The sequence below is a fragment of the Hibiscus syriacus genome, unplaced genomic scaffold (assembly GCF_006381635.1).
Source record: "Hibiscus syriacus cultivar Baekdansim isolate YM2019G1 unplaced genomic scaffold, ASM638163v2 tig00111941_pilon, whole genome shotgun sequence".
In the NCBI taxonomy this organism is placed as follows: domain Eukaryota; kingdom Viridiplantae; phylum Streptophyta; class Magnoliopsida; order Malvales; family Malvaceae; genus Hibiscus; species Hibiscus syriacus.
In genome coordinates, this window is record NW_024063217.1 from 1477685 (window position 1) to 1496381 (window position 18697).

Here is an 18697-nt window from a genome sequence, read left to right on the forward strand (position 1 = left end):
TTCCTATGCTTCGATTATTACAATTTTCTAAACAAATTATTAAAAAAATTTGATTATTTGTATGCGAATTAAAAAATGAATTCTAACCTAATCTCCCAATAAAAGCCTATCAATTCCTTCAATTTTCAGCTGTAATCCCAAAAATAACTAACAACGGAAACTATGTTTCGGTTGTTTGGTTACTTTTCCTTCCCCTCTTTCTTCATTTTCCTCTGTTTTCTCCCACGTCTTTGTTTTCCCGCCAGAATCACACCAGGGCAGGAAACTGTCATAACGACCGATGATCACCACGTTACGTGGCTTAATTTTACTCGCTTTAAGGACGCCAGGAAAGGTAGCCACGTCAGCGGCATGTCGGACCTCAAGAAATACTTCCAACGGTTCGGCTACCTATCGATTCCAGACAACCAAAACGACAGCTTCAGTGACGTTTTCGATGCTCAATTCGAATCAGCCATACTTTTGTACCAAAAGAAGTTCGGGTTGCCAGTATCTGGAAAGCTTGATTCCGAAACGATATCGACGATCATGTCACCGAGGTGCGGAGTTTCGGATACCAGTCCGAAACTCCATGCTACCAAACACTTTGCCTATTTTAACGGAAGGCCAAGATGGGACCGTGGCTCGCCTATGACTTTAACGTACGCTTTCTCGCCTTCGAACATGATCGGTTACATAAGCTTACCAGGAATCAGAGCAGTGTTTCAACGCTCGTTTTCGAGGTGGGCTTCCGTGATTCCGGTGAACTTCACCGAGATAGACGATTACGGATCGGCCAATATCAAGATCGGATTCTTCAGCGGCAACCACGGCGACGGCAAACCGTTCGATGGGGTTTTAGGAGTGTTAGCTCACGCTTTCTCGCCGGAGAACGGGAGGCTCCACCTGGATGAAGCAGAAACGTGGGCCGTTGATTCGGAAAAGAGAAATCAAAATCGGCTGTTGACCTGGAATCAGTGGCGACGCACGAGATTGGTCATGTACTCGGCTTGGCCCATAGCTCTGTGAAGGAAGCCGTGATGTATCCGAGCTTGAGGCCTCGGAGTAAAAAGGTGGACCTTAAACTCGACGATGTGGAAGGTGTTCAAGCGCTGTATGGATCGAATCCTAACTTCAAATACAGCTCTTTGTTGGAGTCTGAATATTCTACAAACAAAGTAATTGGCTTGCAGCGTAGAACATGTAGCTGCACATTCTCATGGCTAGTACTACTTTTCTCTCTTCTTTTCATGATTACATAACACCCTCTCTTTTGTATACAAGTTTGGAAAGAGATTTCTTTTGTATAGTAGAAGCCACTCCACTCAGAAGAACGATGAAAGAAAATTTTCACAATCAAACAGAGGAATAGGATATTAAGCATAAGGGCAGAACTTCTAAATAAGTTAATAAGTTGATTCAACATACCCAGTAGGTAGGGCATCCTACCGTTAACGATTTAACAATCTAATAATATATTAAAATAAAAATAAAAATTTCATATTATGATTAATAAAATTAAAAATTTAATAAAATAAGGATACAATACTTAATGATATTCGGCATAATTTATCTGAAAATAAAGAGAGATTTAGAATGTATTGCATTAAACTGTCTGATAGGGTAACACGTGACCAGACTCCGACTCAGATGGCCGTACTAAAAGTATAAAAGCCTAAACCCTGTCTTCCTGCTTTACTTCTTGCAAGTTTTGAGCTTCGATTAGAAACGTTTTTCGATTTCTTCTCTCCTTTTTGTTATTTGCTAATGGCTTCAGCTTGCAAGAGATTCATCAGTAGATCATCCATCAAATCCGCCTTAAGAACCAATGGTCCAAGATCCCAATTCTCAAGATCTGCTGCTGCTCCCTCCTCCACCGGATCACCTCTCCTCTTCGCCATTTCTCTTTCTCCAGGTACCCCTTTTTGGTTTCCATTTTCTCATTACAATTTTCTGTAGCCATTCGTCTTCTGAATTGGGACTTATCATCTTACTTTTTCTTTTCTCTTTTGAATTTATAATAATTATTTTTACTAATTTTTTTTATGATGGCAGGTGTCCTTCGGATCTGGGATGTGCGCAGTCACTGTTGCCGCTGCACAGTGCGATGGCGGCGGCGAGGCTGAAATCCTGCCTTAGCTCAACATCGAGGAGTTGCCGGGCACTTTCTCAGGGAACACTTTGCTGCACCTATCCCGGCCTCTAGTACTATTTTATCTGTTTTCTATTGTGAGTGGCTTTTTTTGCTTCTCCTACTCTTAGTACGGTAGTATATATATCTGCTCTTGTTTCATCATTCTTGGATTTGGTTTTGAATATTTCATGTATTAAGTTTGTTTTCCTCTCCCTCAATTGTTTTGCATATTAATATATTACCACTGACAGTTCTGGATGATATTTTTCCTTGTAAATACTATTTCTGTGTTATAATTATAGTAGAAAGCTTTAAGGTTAATAGCAGGATCATATTGATCAAATGGGAAAATGGCTAACTAACATAGATTGAAAAACAATGATTGGATGAATGTCACATTTTCTCTTTAAAATCGTTTCTTCTACAATTAAGAAGCGAGTACTAAGTCTCTGTTTCTATCTCTCTTACAAGCTGAGCATCTGTGGTAGACTGTCCAATTAGTTGAAGAGGCAAGTGTGTTTGATAAAGTAAACCACCCAATTCCCAACCTTGTATTAGATAGATGAGCCGTCTAACCTGAAAAACATGTGTTTAAAAAATAGGCTTATGAGGTAAGTAGGAGACTCCATAGATAGTAGGAAAATATGCTTATGATGCAAGCGGCAAGCATTCATGAATTGAAAGGTTTGGTTCCAAATTATACTTGAATTGCTACTTGAGTATCACAATTCACAAGTGATTTCTTCTCTGATCCCCTATAATAGATAAATTTGATGTTTCTTTAAATTTTTTGTTGGGTTAAAGGTGTTAGTTCCAATTTTAGAGAACATAGCTAATTAGGAATTAAAATTCGAAACTTTTGTTACACAAAAGACATGGACAACATCAGATAATTGATCTTGCCTTCTGAGTTAAACAACATAGGGTATATGAAATGGGGCTGAGAGTGCTTTAATAATGCGTAACAATATCTGACCATAATATTTGGTTCCTGCAGGCACATAAGTTCAATATGCTTGAAAGAAATAAGTGGGAATTTACAGTAACAGGCTCATCTTCATTCTCAAGTACGAAACCATGAGTGCCTTTTAGTGATCTTGAAATTTAATAAATCAGGATATGACCCTTATTTTCACACGTCCCTTTCTATTATTTAAACCAGTTCCCGTCTTTATACTCTTCCTAATTTTAGAAAGAAAAACCTCTATTAAATGTTGCACACGACCTCCCTGTATAGTTGTGGGATTGGAATACATCATATTTCTTGCATTTGTGTATAGTGTGGATATTTGTTTTCCTATCTTCCTGGGAGTTAGTCTTGCTTTTGTTATATAGGATAAGATAAAATTATCAATATTGATATGTTGAAATCTGCCGACTACTCGCCCTTCCATTCAGCTTTATGCTTACAGTTCCTCCTTTTGTTTGGCATAGTCTTCTTTCTACTACCTGGTTAAACGTCAGGGTGGATAGTTAGCCCATTCTCAAGTGTGGTAGTCTAGACACATAGGCCTAGTGAATGCATTCTAAAAATTTGTGCAATAGAGGCCAGGATATGATCAGTTGTCTTTGTGGAATCAAATATTGTGACACTGATTTATTTTATTTAGAGTGATTCATTCATAAGTGGTCTAGAACACAATGGTAACAAAAATGTTCCTTTTTCCAGATGGAATTGATGGCACGTGAGACATGTGGCTGTTTTCGGAAGGCGAAGCCTGTCATCTATTTTTCATTTTTGTTTGACGTTGATCTCTGTGGGAAACCATTTTTAGATGATCTTAGTGACACTTTTAGTGTTCTTATGTTTAGAAGTTCGAAAACAGATATAATATACAGCATTCATTAATTTTTTCGCACTTGATTGTTGGCCAGAGTTAAATGCTATCATCTACGCTTTATTTACACATTGTAGAATGGTTTCTGCTAACAAGTCTCTGATTTGGGTGCATCCTCTGTGTGCAATAGAGTTTGGTCTAGCCGTTCCAAGGTGTCTTAGAGACCATGGTTACGATGATACATTGGAGGCGTGTTCGAATAACTGGAGCAGCAAGGACCTATGGACTTTCATTTGGAAAAAAATGTTGTCATTTTATTCTAACTGCAGTTAAGCTGATTTTGATTCATACAAATTATGAGATTAAGAACAAAGATGCCTTGTTTAACGAGTTTGGGATGCTTAACAGGCTTAAACCATCATGATCTTCCAACTTGAAAAAGAAATTCAGTTGTCCTATTCCTTGTATCCCAAGTTAGGGACGATGGCAAGAAATTTAAACAAGTATGTGTAAATAAAAAATGGATAAATTATATTGTTTCTTACTAAATTTTACTCTCTCCTATTGTACTCAATATACTTTTTTTTTTTTTTAGTTTGCTCACTGAATTTTACATATTGAATCATTTTGCTCACTCTCCTGTTATCTACTTCACGTTGTGATAAATGCCATTATTTTTATATTTTGATTTGACATATAATTTTTCATTACTCTCTCTATCTTATTTAAAATGTCCCTTGTTGATTTTTTAGGTCAAGTTTTTTCAACTTTAACTCATTATTATTTAAAATTTATTATTGATAAAATTTAAAAAATATATTTTAGAAATCTTTAATCAAGTAGTTTCAAAATATATATTTAATAAAATATATTTTTTAGAAACATTTGAAATAATCATGGTTTAAAGTTTAAATATTTTAACTTTTAAAAAATCGATAAGGGATATTTTAGTAGGATGGAGGTAGTATTTTTTAAACCTCCATGTCGGCATCAATAAATATTTTATTAATTTTTTTTATACCATATCCACCACCTCCATGCGTTCAACCTTCACCGCCATGGCTCAACCCAATTTTTTCTCTAGACATCAAACCTTCAACAATATCATATAATCTAAATAATATTCTAACTAAATTTCAACGACCACACAATACCAAAATATGAATAAAAACTAGAAACTGACAAGTAAAAAAATAGGAAAAAAACCTACCAAGTGATTGGAGCAGTGACTTGTTAAGAAGAGAGCATTTGTTGGTTGATTGGTGATGACAACTTAATTAGAACTCAAGAAACTTATTTGTTGCAGGAGGTTTCATAAGGAATAAGTGCGGCTATTGGTTCTGGGATAAAGGGCTCAAAATGAAAGGAACTATAGCTAGGTTGTTATTGGTATAGTTTACCCTTTATTTTGAAGTTAAAATAAAAATAAAAGGACAGATAATAAAAGAAAATCATGTTGATCAATAGAATGAAATATTAAAATGAGAAAAAAAAAACATCTTTAGTTCTTTAATTAAATATCATTACATGAAAAACCTATTGTGTGGAGGAGAAGAGAGGGTGAACTTGGCAAATATTTGGTAGAAAAAAATGGGAATTGTTCCCATTAACAGAGCTCTAAAAATAGTTTAATAAATCTGAAGAGAGAGAGAGAGATGTAAAATCATAATGTAGGAAGTCAAATTTGTGTACAAAGCTATAAAAGAGAAACATAGAAGAGCCACTAAAAACAAAGACACCCTTTGCTATACCATCTTGCCAATAACCTGGAGAAAGCCACCTAATGTTAGTTAAGTACCAAAACATCAAGAGGTACACAGAGAGAGAACCAACAAAAACGAATAAACAAAAGTACAATCATTTCATTTGGTTGATGTTGATAAATCGGGCAAAGTAAACGAAAGAACACAAGAATTTTAACGAGGTTCGGCAATATGCTTACGTCCTCGGTGCCTAGGCGGCGCTAGAAAATTTTATTTTTTAATTCCTCTAGGTTTAGGTTACATCTCTATTTATAATAGAAAACCCTGGTACATAATTACAAAATTAACCCTATACCGTACCGCGGGGCTGCGCCCCCACACCCCCAACCCACATAATCGTAACCCCCTCTATGAGACTTTCTTTGCAAAGACAGTTGATGTTCGCTTCGCTCACTCCGCTCCATCCCCTGTCCTCTTTACCGGTATATTTATGAGACATACCTTACAAATCTCCACCTTGGCGAATATCCTACCCCTTAGGAAACATTCAATGTAGGTTGGGTTACCTTAGTTCTTTAACAACTTGAAACATTCAACAAGTCCAAGCAATGCTTGAACTTGTCTGTCGTAACTGCCTCGGTGAACATATCAGCGCATTCTCATCAGTGTGTACATTCTGAAACAAAATCTCTTCAGATGCAACCAACTCTCTGATCTTGTGAAAACGTACATCAATGTGCTTAGTTCTAGCACGATATTCCTGACTCTTAGCTAAGTGAATAGCACTTTGATTGTCGCAGAGCAGTTGAACTCCACCTTGCTGAACACCCAACTCCTTCACTAAACCAGTGAGCCATAAAACTTCTTTTGCAGCTTCAGCCGCTGCCATGTACTCAGCTTCAGTTGTAGATAGTGCCACAACAGATTGAACAGTAGACTTCCAACAAATAGGTCCTCCACCAAGAGTAAAAACATACCCTGTCGTAGATCTTCTATTATCCAAGTCACCTACATAATTTGAATCCACATATCCTACAACAAAGGATTATCTCGTTGACTACCAAAAATAATTCCATGTCCCACAGTACCCTTTAAGTACCGAAAAATCCACTTGACTGCTTCCCAATGTTGCTTACCAGGTTTAGACATGTACTTACAAACTTGACTAACAACATGAGCTAAATCAGGACGAGTACATACCATTGCATACATCAAGCAGCCAACAACATTAGAATACGGAACCTTTTCCATATCTTCAGCTTCCTTATCTGTCTTAGGGCACTGTTCTGATGAGAGCTTAAAGTGGTTCGCCAATGGAGTGCTAACTGGTTTTGCGCTGCTCATCGCAGACCTTTCTAGCATTTTTTCAACATAACCCCGTTGAGATAGCCACAGTCTCCTTGAGTCTCTGTCCCTGTAAATTTCCATTCCAAGAATTTTCTTTGCAGCACCTAAATCTTTCATATCAAATTCCTGACTCAATAAAGTTTTCAAACCGATAACATCATTCATGTTCTTCGCAGCAATCAACATATCATCAACATACGGTAATAGAAAAATAAAAGAACCATCATCAAGGCTCTTAACATAGACACAACAATCATACTCACATCGGTTGTAGCCAATCTTGATCATATAGGAGTCAAACCGTTTATACCACTGTCTCGGAGATTGTTTCAACCCGTACAAAAATTTCTTCAATCTGCAAACTAAATGCTCGTTTCCAGGTTGAGTGAAACCTTCAGGTTGCCGCATGTAGATATGCTCCTCTAAATCACCATGCAAAAAAGCAGTTTTAACATCCATCTGCTCTAAATGCAAATCCCAACTGGCCACCAATGCAAGTACTGCTCGGATTGAAGTGTGCCTGACCACAGGAGAAAAGATTTCATCATAATCAACTCCTTTCTGCTATGAAAAACCCTTTGCTACCAAACGAGCCTTGAACTTGAACTTCTCCCCCTCTTTTTCTGTTACTGATGGTTTCTTCTTATACACCCATTTGCAACCAATCGGCTTTTTACCCTCAGGAAGGTGAACCAACTCCCATGTACGATTGTGATTCAAAGACTTCATCTCCTCAACCATGGCTGCCATCCACTTGTCGTTTTCCTGACTAGTAACAACATCATGAAAATTAACCGGATCATCACTGCTAACAATAAGTGCAAAAGAGACCAAGTCTCCAAAACCCAATCTACTCGGGCTTTATATTCGTCCGTCTCACCCTATCTCTGGCGAGACTATAATCCTGCAAATCATCCGTAGTGGAACCACCAGAAGTCGGTTGAGAAGTTTCTGGTTTCTCAACTGGAAACTGCTCGAAATCCACCACTGTCGTGTCTTTCTTCTGTTGCAACATGGATTGTTCATCAAAAACATCTCTACTGATCACAATTTTCTTCGCAACTGGATCCCAGAACTTGAATCCTTTGACACCTTTCTTGTAACCCAGAAAAATGCACTCCTTCGATTTTGCATCAAGTTTGGATCTCTCATCAGCAGGTACATGAACATAAGCAGGACAACCAAAAATCCGTAAGTTATCAAAACTAACATCATGACCAGTCCATACCTCTTCTGCAACTTTCCCAGCCAATGATGCCCTTGGCGATCTGTTGATAAGATAACACGCCATGTTAACAGGCTCGGCTCTTTCATTCAACGACCTGTTCATCCGTTCCGCAACACCATTCTTTTGTGGTGTCTTGCGCACTGTAAAATGTCTCTTAATCCCGTGCTCCTTACAGAAGTGTAAGAACTGTGAATCTGTGTACTCCGTACCATTTTCAGACCGCAAACACTTGATTTTTCATCCTGTTTGATTTTCTACCTCAGCTTTCCACAGCTTGAACTTCTTAAAAACTTCAGATTTCTGTTTCAAAAAATACACCCAAACTTTCCGTGAAAAATCATCAATAAAAGTAACATAATACCTAGATCCACCCAAAGACGATGTCGTGGAAGGCCCCCATACATCAGAATGCACATAATCAAGAATCCCTTGAGTTGTGTGCCTCCCAGTCTTGAAACGGACTTTAGTCTGTTTACCAAGAACACAATACTTGCAAAAATCGAGCTTACAGCTTTTGACACCAAGCAACATATTTCTTTTGTGTAATTCTGTCATACCACGTTCACTAAGATGAGCAAGACGCATATACCACAGTTTTGTAGTATCATCACAGGACTCAACAGAATGAACTCCACCTGTAACGGTACTCCCTAACAATCTATAAATATTTCCTGCAGTAATCTTTCCTTTCATCACAGTCAAAGCACCTTTAACAATCCGAATGGTTTCCCTATCCTCATCAGCCTTAGGGATAAAACCATTCTTGTGCAAAGTGCCCAAAGAAATCAAATTCTTCTTCAAATCTGGGATATGTCGAACACCACTCAACGTCCGAACAGAGCCATCATACATCTTAATTCTGACATCACCAATACCAACAATATTGTAACATCGATCATCACCCAAATAAACAGAACCAGAATTAACCGACCTGTATGTCGAAAACCATTCCCTATTTGGCGTGATGTGATAAGAACATCCAGAATCAAGAATCCATGCATCCGTCAATTGAGTCGTTGAAATAGAAAGCATATCACCCTCACTGCAATCAGAATTGTCATCATCGACCACGTTCACAGACTTGGATGAAACATCACGCTTCTCATCAGTCTGCTTTTTCAACTTCGGACAGTCTCGCTTCATATGTCCCGCCTCCTTGCACTTGTAATAGTGAATTGTCTTCTTATCCTTAGATTTGGATCTGGAATTCCGCTTGCCAGACCCTGCTTTCTCTGGCTTCCGTCCACGGTCTCGATTACCCTTGACATATAAGCTATCGGCTTTAGAGTTTTCCCCTGCATTCTGCTTCCACTGGTTGTGAGCCAACAAGGCTGCAGTAATCTCCTCAACGTTGATAGTTTCTTTCCCATATGTAAGAGTAAATCACCATGTGTTCGTAAGAGGGAGGCAACGAACACAACAAAATCATCGCTCTGCCTTAATCCTCAATTTTTACATCAAGCCGAGCCAAATCAGAAACGATTTGATTGAAGACATTCACGTGTTGCGCCAAATCATGATCGTCCTGCATCTTCAGCCCATACAGCCGTTGCTTTAGATACAGTTTTGTCGTTAAGGATTTGGACATAAACTGACTTTCCAACTTCCTCCAAATTTCTTCTGGAGACGATAGATGCATGACGTGATACATAACCTCGTCCGCCAAGCATAATCGTATGGTTCCTGCCGCTCGTTGTTGCAATTCTTCCCAATCTTCCTCCTCCATCGACGCCGGCTTTGTAGGTCGCAAAGCCTTCAGGATCCCCTGCTGCGCCAACATATCCTTCACCCTCGTTTGCCATAATCCGAAGTTACCCAGACCATCGAATTTCACAACTTCGAATTTTGCTCCTGACATATGATACCAATTGTTGATAAATCGGGCAACGTAAACGAAAGAACACAAGAATTTTAACGAGGTTCGGCAATGTGCTTAAGTCCTCGTTCGCTTCGCTCACTCCGCTCCATCCCCTGTCCTCTTTACCGGTATATTTATGAGCCATACCTTACAGTTGCCATTACATAACCCCAAGCCAAAAACAAACAAAGAAGCTCAGGTGATTTGATATAGAAAATCAGAAACAAACATTTTGAACAACAAATAAACATAAAGGTGCTGGGTGTATATACCTTTTTCTTTTTTTTGTTCCCTGTTTGGAAGGAAAGAAAGTGGGGGAGGAAAGTAAAGATGGTGGTGTACTTGAAAAAACTTATGCTTGAAGATGTGGCCATAATAGGAGGATTGGTGGGGGTGCAATTTGTTTATGCAGGCAACTCTGTTTTACTTGCTTATCTCATGTCCCTTGGCCTTAGCCCTTTCACCATTGTTATTTACTTCACCCTTGCCACCTTCATCATTCTCTCCCCTTTTGCCTTTTTATTTCAAAAGGTAATTCCTTTCATCTTCTTTCTTTCGAGTTTCTTAGCCATGAAAACATTTTGAAGGCATCATCATTCACATCCATTCATTTCGCAGGAGCCGATGGCCGGACCAATTAACCTTGAAGTTCATAATTCATCTTGTTTTAATCTCCTTTGGAAGGTAAGGTTAATTTTCATTTTACATTCTTTTTTTTAATATTTAGAAATGATGTTAACAATCCATTTTTCAATCATGTTATTGATAATCTTTGTTTCAGAATAACCTTGTTCAATACCTATTCCTCAAAGGGATTGATCTAACTTCACCAGCAGTGGCAACAGCAATGCCAAACCTCGCTCCTGGGCTTATCTTTATAATTGCTTGGGCCTTCAGGTACTATATTCATTTCATTTTTTCATGATCACATTAGTAATGGAAACCCAGGGATGAATTTTGGCAATGCTGATGCAGGTTAGAAAAAGTTGCTATATGATGCATATACAGTAAAGTTAAGATTGCAGGCACATTCTTATGTGTCATAGGTGCCATTACAACGAGTGTAATCCAGAGCACCGTCTCGTCGGGAGATGCGGTGATGGATTCTGTTGCCATTTATAACGACATCTTCAACAAAAATATGATGATCGGTTGCATGTACCTCATGGCAGCAGTCCTGGTTCTATCAAGCATTGTAGTATTGCAGGTGTTCTTGAAAAAAAATGGGGAACAAGTATAGGAGGTTGAATCTGTGCTTTTAATTGTCTTCTTTTTTCCACTAAGATATCGTGTTTTACAGGCGACGACCTTGGGAAATTTTCCTGCTCCGATGTCCTTGTGTGCAATAACGTCCTTGATCGGAGTGATTATAACTTCACTGGTGCAGTTGTTCGAAAATCAAGATTTCGAATGGGGTTGGCCTCTTGTTAGTGCTTGGAACCTACTTGGCTTTTGATACGCGAATCTCATGTACTGTGATCTTTTATGAAATATAAGTTAGTTAACACTAAATTCCCTAGCTCCAAACTACTATGAAGTTGCAAGTGACAAACCATGATGCCAAGTTTTGATATCCAAACTTGTAGTAGGCAGAAACAGAACACGCTTCAGAATTTAGATGCATATCGGAAGATTCGAAACAGTAACGCACATCATTTTTTTTACCGATCTATTCGTTCATATTCGGATGCGCAGGGAGGAGCCGGAATCTGTGTAAGCTTCAACGGATGGGCAATGAAGAAGAGGGGACCAGTGCTGGTGTCAATGTTTTGCCCCATTGGAACAGTCATTACAGTAGTTCTGTCTTTCATTACAATAGGACAAGCCATTTCATTAGGAAGGTAAACCATACATGCATACAGATTTACCAATTTGCTTCCAAGTTCGAAATCGAAAAATGTTAAGCATTCTATGAATCCATCTCTTGATACAGCCTTGCCGGAATGTTCCTCATGTTCGTCGGCCTCTACTCCGTCTTATGGGCTAAAGGGAAAGAAGTTTACTTGGCCGGGGAAGGCGAATTAAATGTTAACCACTATTGGGCTAAAGAGCCATCAACTTCCTATACGAAGATCAACAAAAATGAAGTTCCTTAACATGCATGATCGACGCAGGCCATATGAAGTGTGATGGAAGCTCTCACTATGAACGTAAATGTTCTTATATTTCAACTGTTTTTTTTTCTTGCAGAAACTCAATGTACCAGTATATTTATGTATGGTATTCTGAGTCCAGACTGTATATTAGAGATGATAAGAGATTAGGTTGGGTAAAAGAGAATTGAGAGGAAGAGCAGGGCAGATGAAATCTTGTATCGAGTAAAAGAGAAATGTGTTGACATATTTTTTTAGTGCAGCAAATCAAATGGGATTTTAGAGTAATGGCATTGCACAACAGTTTCATAAATTCACGTAGTTTAAATACTTTCTTTATAATTTATATTAATAATTTAATTCGATATAACATAATCTCTTATAATTTCGTAACGTTTAACTTTTTAATATAATTTTTTAAAGATATGTTCACATAACATAAATTCTTACATTCGTTCGTGCCCGTTTATGATAGGTAAAGAATGATAAGCGAAGCAGACATCAATAAAAGCAAGTGATCAAGGCAGCTAATATAAGATTCTTTGCTTCATTTGTCTGCCCTTAATGCTATCCTTTGCTCGCTTTTGCTCCATTAATTGCGGTTTCACACTCGTCTTTCTTTTCGTTTACCGCTTTCTGTATTGCAAGAAAACACTCATTTAGGTGTTTTCACTAAAATTTAAAATTTTATTAGAGTTATTGTTGAATTTTTTTTTTCATTTCGATCATTTGATCATTAAATTATTAATTATATTGGTATAATATATTGAATTTTCTTTAGAAAATTTAGTAAATATTATTTCTTTCATCATCGTTTCTATCATTAATTGTTCATTGATTCCTTTAATCGAAAGATTATCGAACTACTCATTTTCTTCATTTCTTTTGTTCAGCTCATCAAAAATTTTCCAATAAGTTTGGTTCTACTATTTGACGGAAGAATAGATATGATAGTTCAAAAAATGATATAATTATATATTTGGTTTTCATTACTTATATATTCTATTAAGTTAATTTTAGTTTTAATTTAATTCATTAGTTTCTTTAGATATGTCACCGAAGACATGTATAATGAATGTATCATGACACATGTCACTATCTAATTGAAAGAATTTTTAAAAAATTTAATTTTTTAAATTATAAATATGAAAAAAATAATATAAAATTTAATTTAAAAATGGAAAAAAAATTAAACTTATTTCAGCTTTCAATCTTACACTAACTATAATTTAAAAAATATATAAAATGAATCCACTTAAGAAGCTTTATTTTATAATTGTGGTATGAGGTGGATGGTTTGGCACTTAAGTTGGCATGTGGTTTTATGATGGATTAATGGAAGTTACCGGTGGCTGGCGCTGCAACAATTCCAATAATTTTTGCTTCATCTGTGTGTACAAAGTGGCTAAAACGCAAGAAGGATAATCAAAGAGAAGAGAACCGCAATAAACGATAACCATAAGGTTAAGGGGGCTGTTGATTCTCATAAATTAGACGAATTAGCCAGCAAAATGGACTAGTGGCAATGAACATAAATTATAATTTTTATTTTCGAAATTTTAAATAAATATGCTAACAATGTTACTGTCTTATTAATAAAAAAATTATATATATTTATTTAGTTTATTTAAGATAATAAAATGAAAATCATAACTTTGGGTTGGATTGTGTGTCATTTGGTGGATGAATGCTTGTCACCTACTTCATTTAAATTCCCAGTCTTTTCTTTTTATTGTTTTTTCATGCTTTTTGGTGAGAGTGAAAAAAGCTGGGTACTTTGATCTTTGGTTTGCTTCAGTTCTGCGATAATGGAGAAGCACAAATGCAAGCTCTGTGCTCGAACATTCTCTAATGGCAGAGCTTTAGGAGGTCACATGAAAGGTCACTTAGCCACTCATCCACTGCCTCGTAAGACGACTCACCAGCACCAGCACGGTGACCGCTCCGACTCAGCTTCTTCGTCACCGTCTTCATCGGGTGAGGAGCAAGAACTCGGAGAAGAGAAAATGGGAGTTCTCGAAGAGAAATGTTTGGTTTACGGGTTAAGAGAGAATCCCAAGAAGAGTTTCAGGTTCGCAGATCCTGAATTCTCGTTTGCACACGATTCTGGGTCCGTTGTTCAATATATAGAAAGCGAGACCGAGTCAGGAAACCCAACTCGGAGACGATCCAAGAGATGTCGAAAGCTGTTGATGAAACCCAGTTTGGTCGAATCACCGACTGAGCCAGAACCGTTGAGCTCGGTTTCCGATACTTCACCGGAAGAACACGTCGCCATGTCTCTTATGATGCTGTCGAGAGATGTCTGGAGAAGCAAAACCGTGGAACAAAAATCCGTTCAGGAGTTGAACAAGAAGAAGATTCGTGGGAAACATCGATGTGAGAAATGTAAGAAAACGTTTCGATCTTATTACACATTGGATGAACACAAAAGGGTTTGCTCTGAAACTAAGAAAACAGATAAAGCTGCTGCTATATTCGAGTGCCCATTGTGCTGTAGAGTGTTCGGTTCAGGACAAGCACTGGGCGGTCACAAAAGATCCCATTTGCTCGCTGCCGCCGCTGCAAATTCTGGCAAATTTGACAACAATTTGATAGATCTAAACTTGCCGGCTCCATTGGAAGACGATGAGTTCAGTGTGGTTTCAGATGCGTAGCTGTTATGGGATCCAAATTCACGTGGATCTGATGCTCTATATTCAATGTTTTTTATGCAACTTTTTACTGTAGTTTCTAATATTGCTTCATTCATGGATGAATCGCGAATGTTTGGTATTCTTTCTATTCTTCATTGTCTCTGACCCACACTCCATTTCTTGAATTGTCCGCAACTCATTACAAAATCACTGCAAATTATTACAAGTTTTTATCTCCGGTAATGGCTATTAGCTGCCATTGTCGAGGAGTCAGATAGCAGACATCGATCCAAGTTTCATTTCCAGTGAATCCCACGTCAGAACAAACAAAAAAACAACCACAACACTGAAGCATTTTTCTTTTCTGGGATTTGGTTGGGTTATCCTGTGGACCAAACACTGGCCACTGGACTCTGCAAGTACCAAAGGTGTTCGGTTCTGATAACATGTCCTGTTTCTCATTTTCCACCTTTTCTGCAAAACTATTTACTACCGTACCTTTAAGGAATATTTTCTGCGTTTTACTCTCTCTGTTTCAGCTTCAAGAATGATGGGAACATAAACCAGACATTTTAACATGGACTGACTCAAATAACCTCCCTAAAAATTGGGTTTCACATTCAACATCCCTTGAATTTCTGCATGAAAAGATGATTGATTTAAGATGTTTGTGTGCCTTGTGATGAACGAAATGATCGGGCAAAACAAACTGCCATCAGCCTTATCCTATTCTTGCTTCGAACTTATTTTATGCTAAAAACTATATGTGGGGTTACCAAGTTGTATCAACTTGGTAAACACAACATATCTTGTTTTGCTGGTTTTCACTACTTTCTATAACCGAAGAAATTGATATTTTTAAAATTTTACAATGTTTTCTAAATTAAACTATACAATGTGATTATAAATTTAGAGGCAAAAAAGTGTTAGAGATCCCTGTACTTTCGAAAAAAATAATGTGGCACTCGTATTATTTTTTCATTCAATTTGACCCTCCAACTCAAAAAACAAACTCAATGTGATCATTTGACCAACGTTTTTCGTCGTTTGACCGTTACAGTGTTGACGTGACGGTCCATGGTGCTAACGTGAAAATCTATCTGCCATGTATGAGTTATCAATTTAGCTCATCTGTCATGTTATTCTCCATGTTATCAACCACCGTGTACTACCATGTCAACACTATGGACCGTCACGTCAGCATCGTAACGGTCAACGACAAAAAATGTTGGTCAAATGACTACATTGAGCTTATTTTCTAAATTAGAGGGTCACGTTGAGGGAGAAAAAATAATACGAGTTTCATATTGATTTTTTTTCTAAAAAGCACATGGACCTCTTATGCTTTTGGCCAAATTTATATGGGCAGTAATGTAAGGGGCACTTTGTGATTCCAAATTGGAAATCACAATCAGTATCACAAGATGTAAATGGTAGTTGATGTGCAAAGTTACTAAATTGTTTGGTGAGTACATCAAGGTCCAAATTATTAATGATTTATGGTTCATCTAAATTGCTTTTATCTGCACGTATGATTGTGCAACACATGAAAAATAAAATAAGATGAAGCATGAAACTGTCCGTTGCCAACCAACCATCGATGTGGACAGGCTTTACATGTTTACTACGCTTTGGATTATCATTCCATCCACATTGCCTTTTCGTTTTCAAAATATTTAATTTAATTGTTTTTTTATTATTCAAAGCATATATATATATATATATATATATATATATATATATATATATTCTTTATTCTTCAAGAAATTCTTAGAGGCAACACCTTTTGTTTTCCCTGCCAAAATTAATAGCATTTCAAAACAATTTTGAGGCCACAAATACTATGATATTGTATCCAGCGAGGGATCCTAGGGTAGGTTGGATGTCCCTGAGGGTCCGTTTGATTCTAAAAAATACATGTTATTTTCATTTTCAATTTTTTTAAAAGTAGTAAGTGTCGAAAAAATAGTGTCTGGTTGTAAAATTAAAAAATAATTTCTGAAAAATAAAAATAAGTGAAAATGTGAAAACATAATAAATATATTTTCAACATTTTCATTAAAATTATTTTGAAAATAAAAATAAAAATAAGTGAAAATATAAAAACATAAAAAATATATTTTCAACATTTTTAATTTAGTCCTTACACTAATTTTTTAAGAACTTACTTTTTAGTACTTTTATATTTAATGTATTAAATATCTTAATAATTATTTATATTTTTTAATTTTTTAACTTTTTTTTAAAAAAATATTAAATCCTTCAACTTTCTAAAAGAATCAACTGGGCCGTCAATCTTATCCAAAAAATCAATTAAGCCCATCTTTCGCCGCATCATCGTCCATCATGTACTACCACAACAGTATCATGAACTATCATATTAATATTGTAAATTGTCATGTAAGCTTTGTAAATTATCATATAAACGTCTTGACGGTCAACGTTTGATTCCGTTAGTCAAAGTTTAGATTGATTTTTTTTCTAATTTAAGGGCTACACTAGTTTTAAAAAAAAAATTTGAGGGCCTTATATACCACTATACATATTTTTCATTTTAACGACACGTTTGTGTGTGCTTGTTTACAACAGTATTTTTGTGTGTATTTTTTAATTTAATTGAAGGAATCAATATTACAACGCAAGTAAAGAGAAAATTGGGGACAATAGTCACCAAAAAACTCTAAAATAAAAATATTAAACTCAAAGATACGAAGAAAAATAAAACTTTCCACTGAAAATGGCATCTAACATCAAAAGAACTCAGTAACCTCATAAAACTTCTTGTCTTTATCAAACGAGATAATTTGAGAAGTGATAAAGGAGTAGCGAGCGAACCAAACAATTTGGCATACTGTTTCGCTACACAATTTTGATCATATTGACAAACAACCTTTTACCAAAGAGTAGATCTGACAATACATGACTCCCGACAAACCAATAAAAAAACAAATGCTGTAAAGATTTTTGTTCGAGCACCAACATAACCGCAGAGGTATACGAAAAACGTACCAAAAGCCATAAGGAAAGTGTCACTGTAACAGAGAAAAAAATGTGTCACAAGGACATAGATTCTTATTCAAAATTGAAAAAACTCAAGAAAAACAAAGGACATAGTACGAAGAAGAACAAGAAAAATAATAATCACCGACGGTTGACAACTAATATTAAGATTAGTATCATCGCCGACTAAACCAAAATCAAAGAAAAAGAGAGAAAAAAAGAACAAAAGTATTAAGAGAAAACTTAGGTTGGAGAAAAAAAAAAAGAAAATCTTCATATTAAAATAATATTTTTATTATTGAAATTTTGAAAGTTATAAAATAATTATTAAATTTCTCAAAAAATTATAAAAATATTATCAAATTATTATAAAATGATCACTAATCTCATTAAACTATTACACAATTATCTTTAAATTTTCAAAAATCATCACTATTTTATAATATGCAATATGACCATTTTATAATAACTAAATAAGTTTAATAATCATTTCATAATTTTTAAAACTTGGGTAACCAAAAAATTATTTTAGCACAATTTATTAATTGTTCATATAGTTTATTCAAAATAAATTTTAAAAAAACCATTCAAATAAGAAGGGAAAATTATTAATTAGAAATGTAACGCCTCAAATCCTGGGTTAGTAGTTCGGGTCAACCTGAGACCCATAAATTGAGCCAAATGACCCATTAGAATAGTTTGGACTTAATTAAGTGAGAGTGGGTTTGAGTTGGGCCCAAGTGATAGTGGTGAATTAAGTTGAAATAGAAAGCAGAGGGACTAAAAGTGCATTTTACCCCTTGTTATTTAGAAAGCTAAAACCCCCTTCCCTATTATATGATTTTAACGTAACCACTCCCTCAAAACACTCATCAAACACTATTCCTCTTCATTTCATCTATTATCTCTTCTTCTTTCTTTCCAATGTGAAGGTATAAGGA

The 18697-nt window shown here is 36.2% G+C and overlaps 1 protein-coding gene and 3 pseudogenes across 1 annotated transcript; all 4 read left to right on the forward strand.

The window, feature by feature from the left end:
- LOC120173039 lies at nt 1-1286 on the forward strand (annotated as a pseudogene).
- Nucleotides 1287-1624: 338 nt separating this feature from the next.
- On the forward strand, nt 1625-2543 carry LOC120173047 (annotated as a pseudogene).
- A 7814-nt stretch (nt 2544-10357) lies between these two features.
- LOC120173176 lies at nt 10358-12123 on the forward strand (annotated as a pseudogene).
- A 1662-nt stretch (nt 12124-13785) lies between these two features.
- On the forward strand, nt 13786-14859 carry LOC120173083 (zinc finger protein ZAT4-like). The gene has a single exon (XM_039180368.1). It carries the CDS (start codon nt 13929-13931, stop codon nt 14775-14777), a length of 849 nt encoding a protein of 282 aa, XP_039036299.1. The 5' UTR covers nt 13786-13928; the 3' UTR covers nt 14778-14859.
- Nucleotides 14860-18697: the final 3838 nt, after the last annotated feature.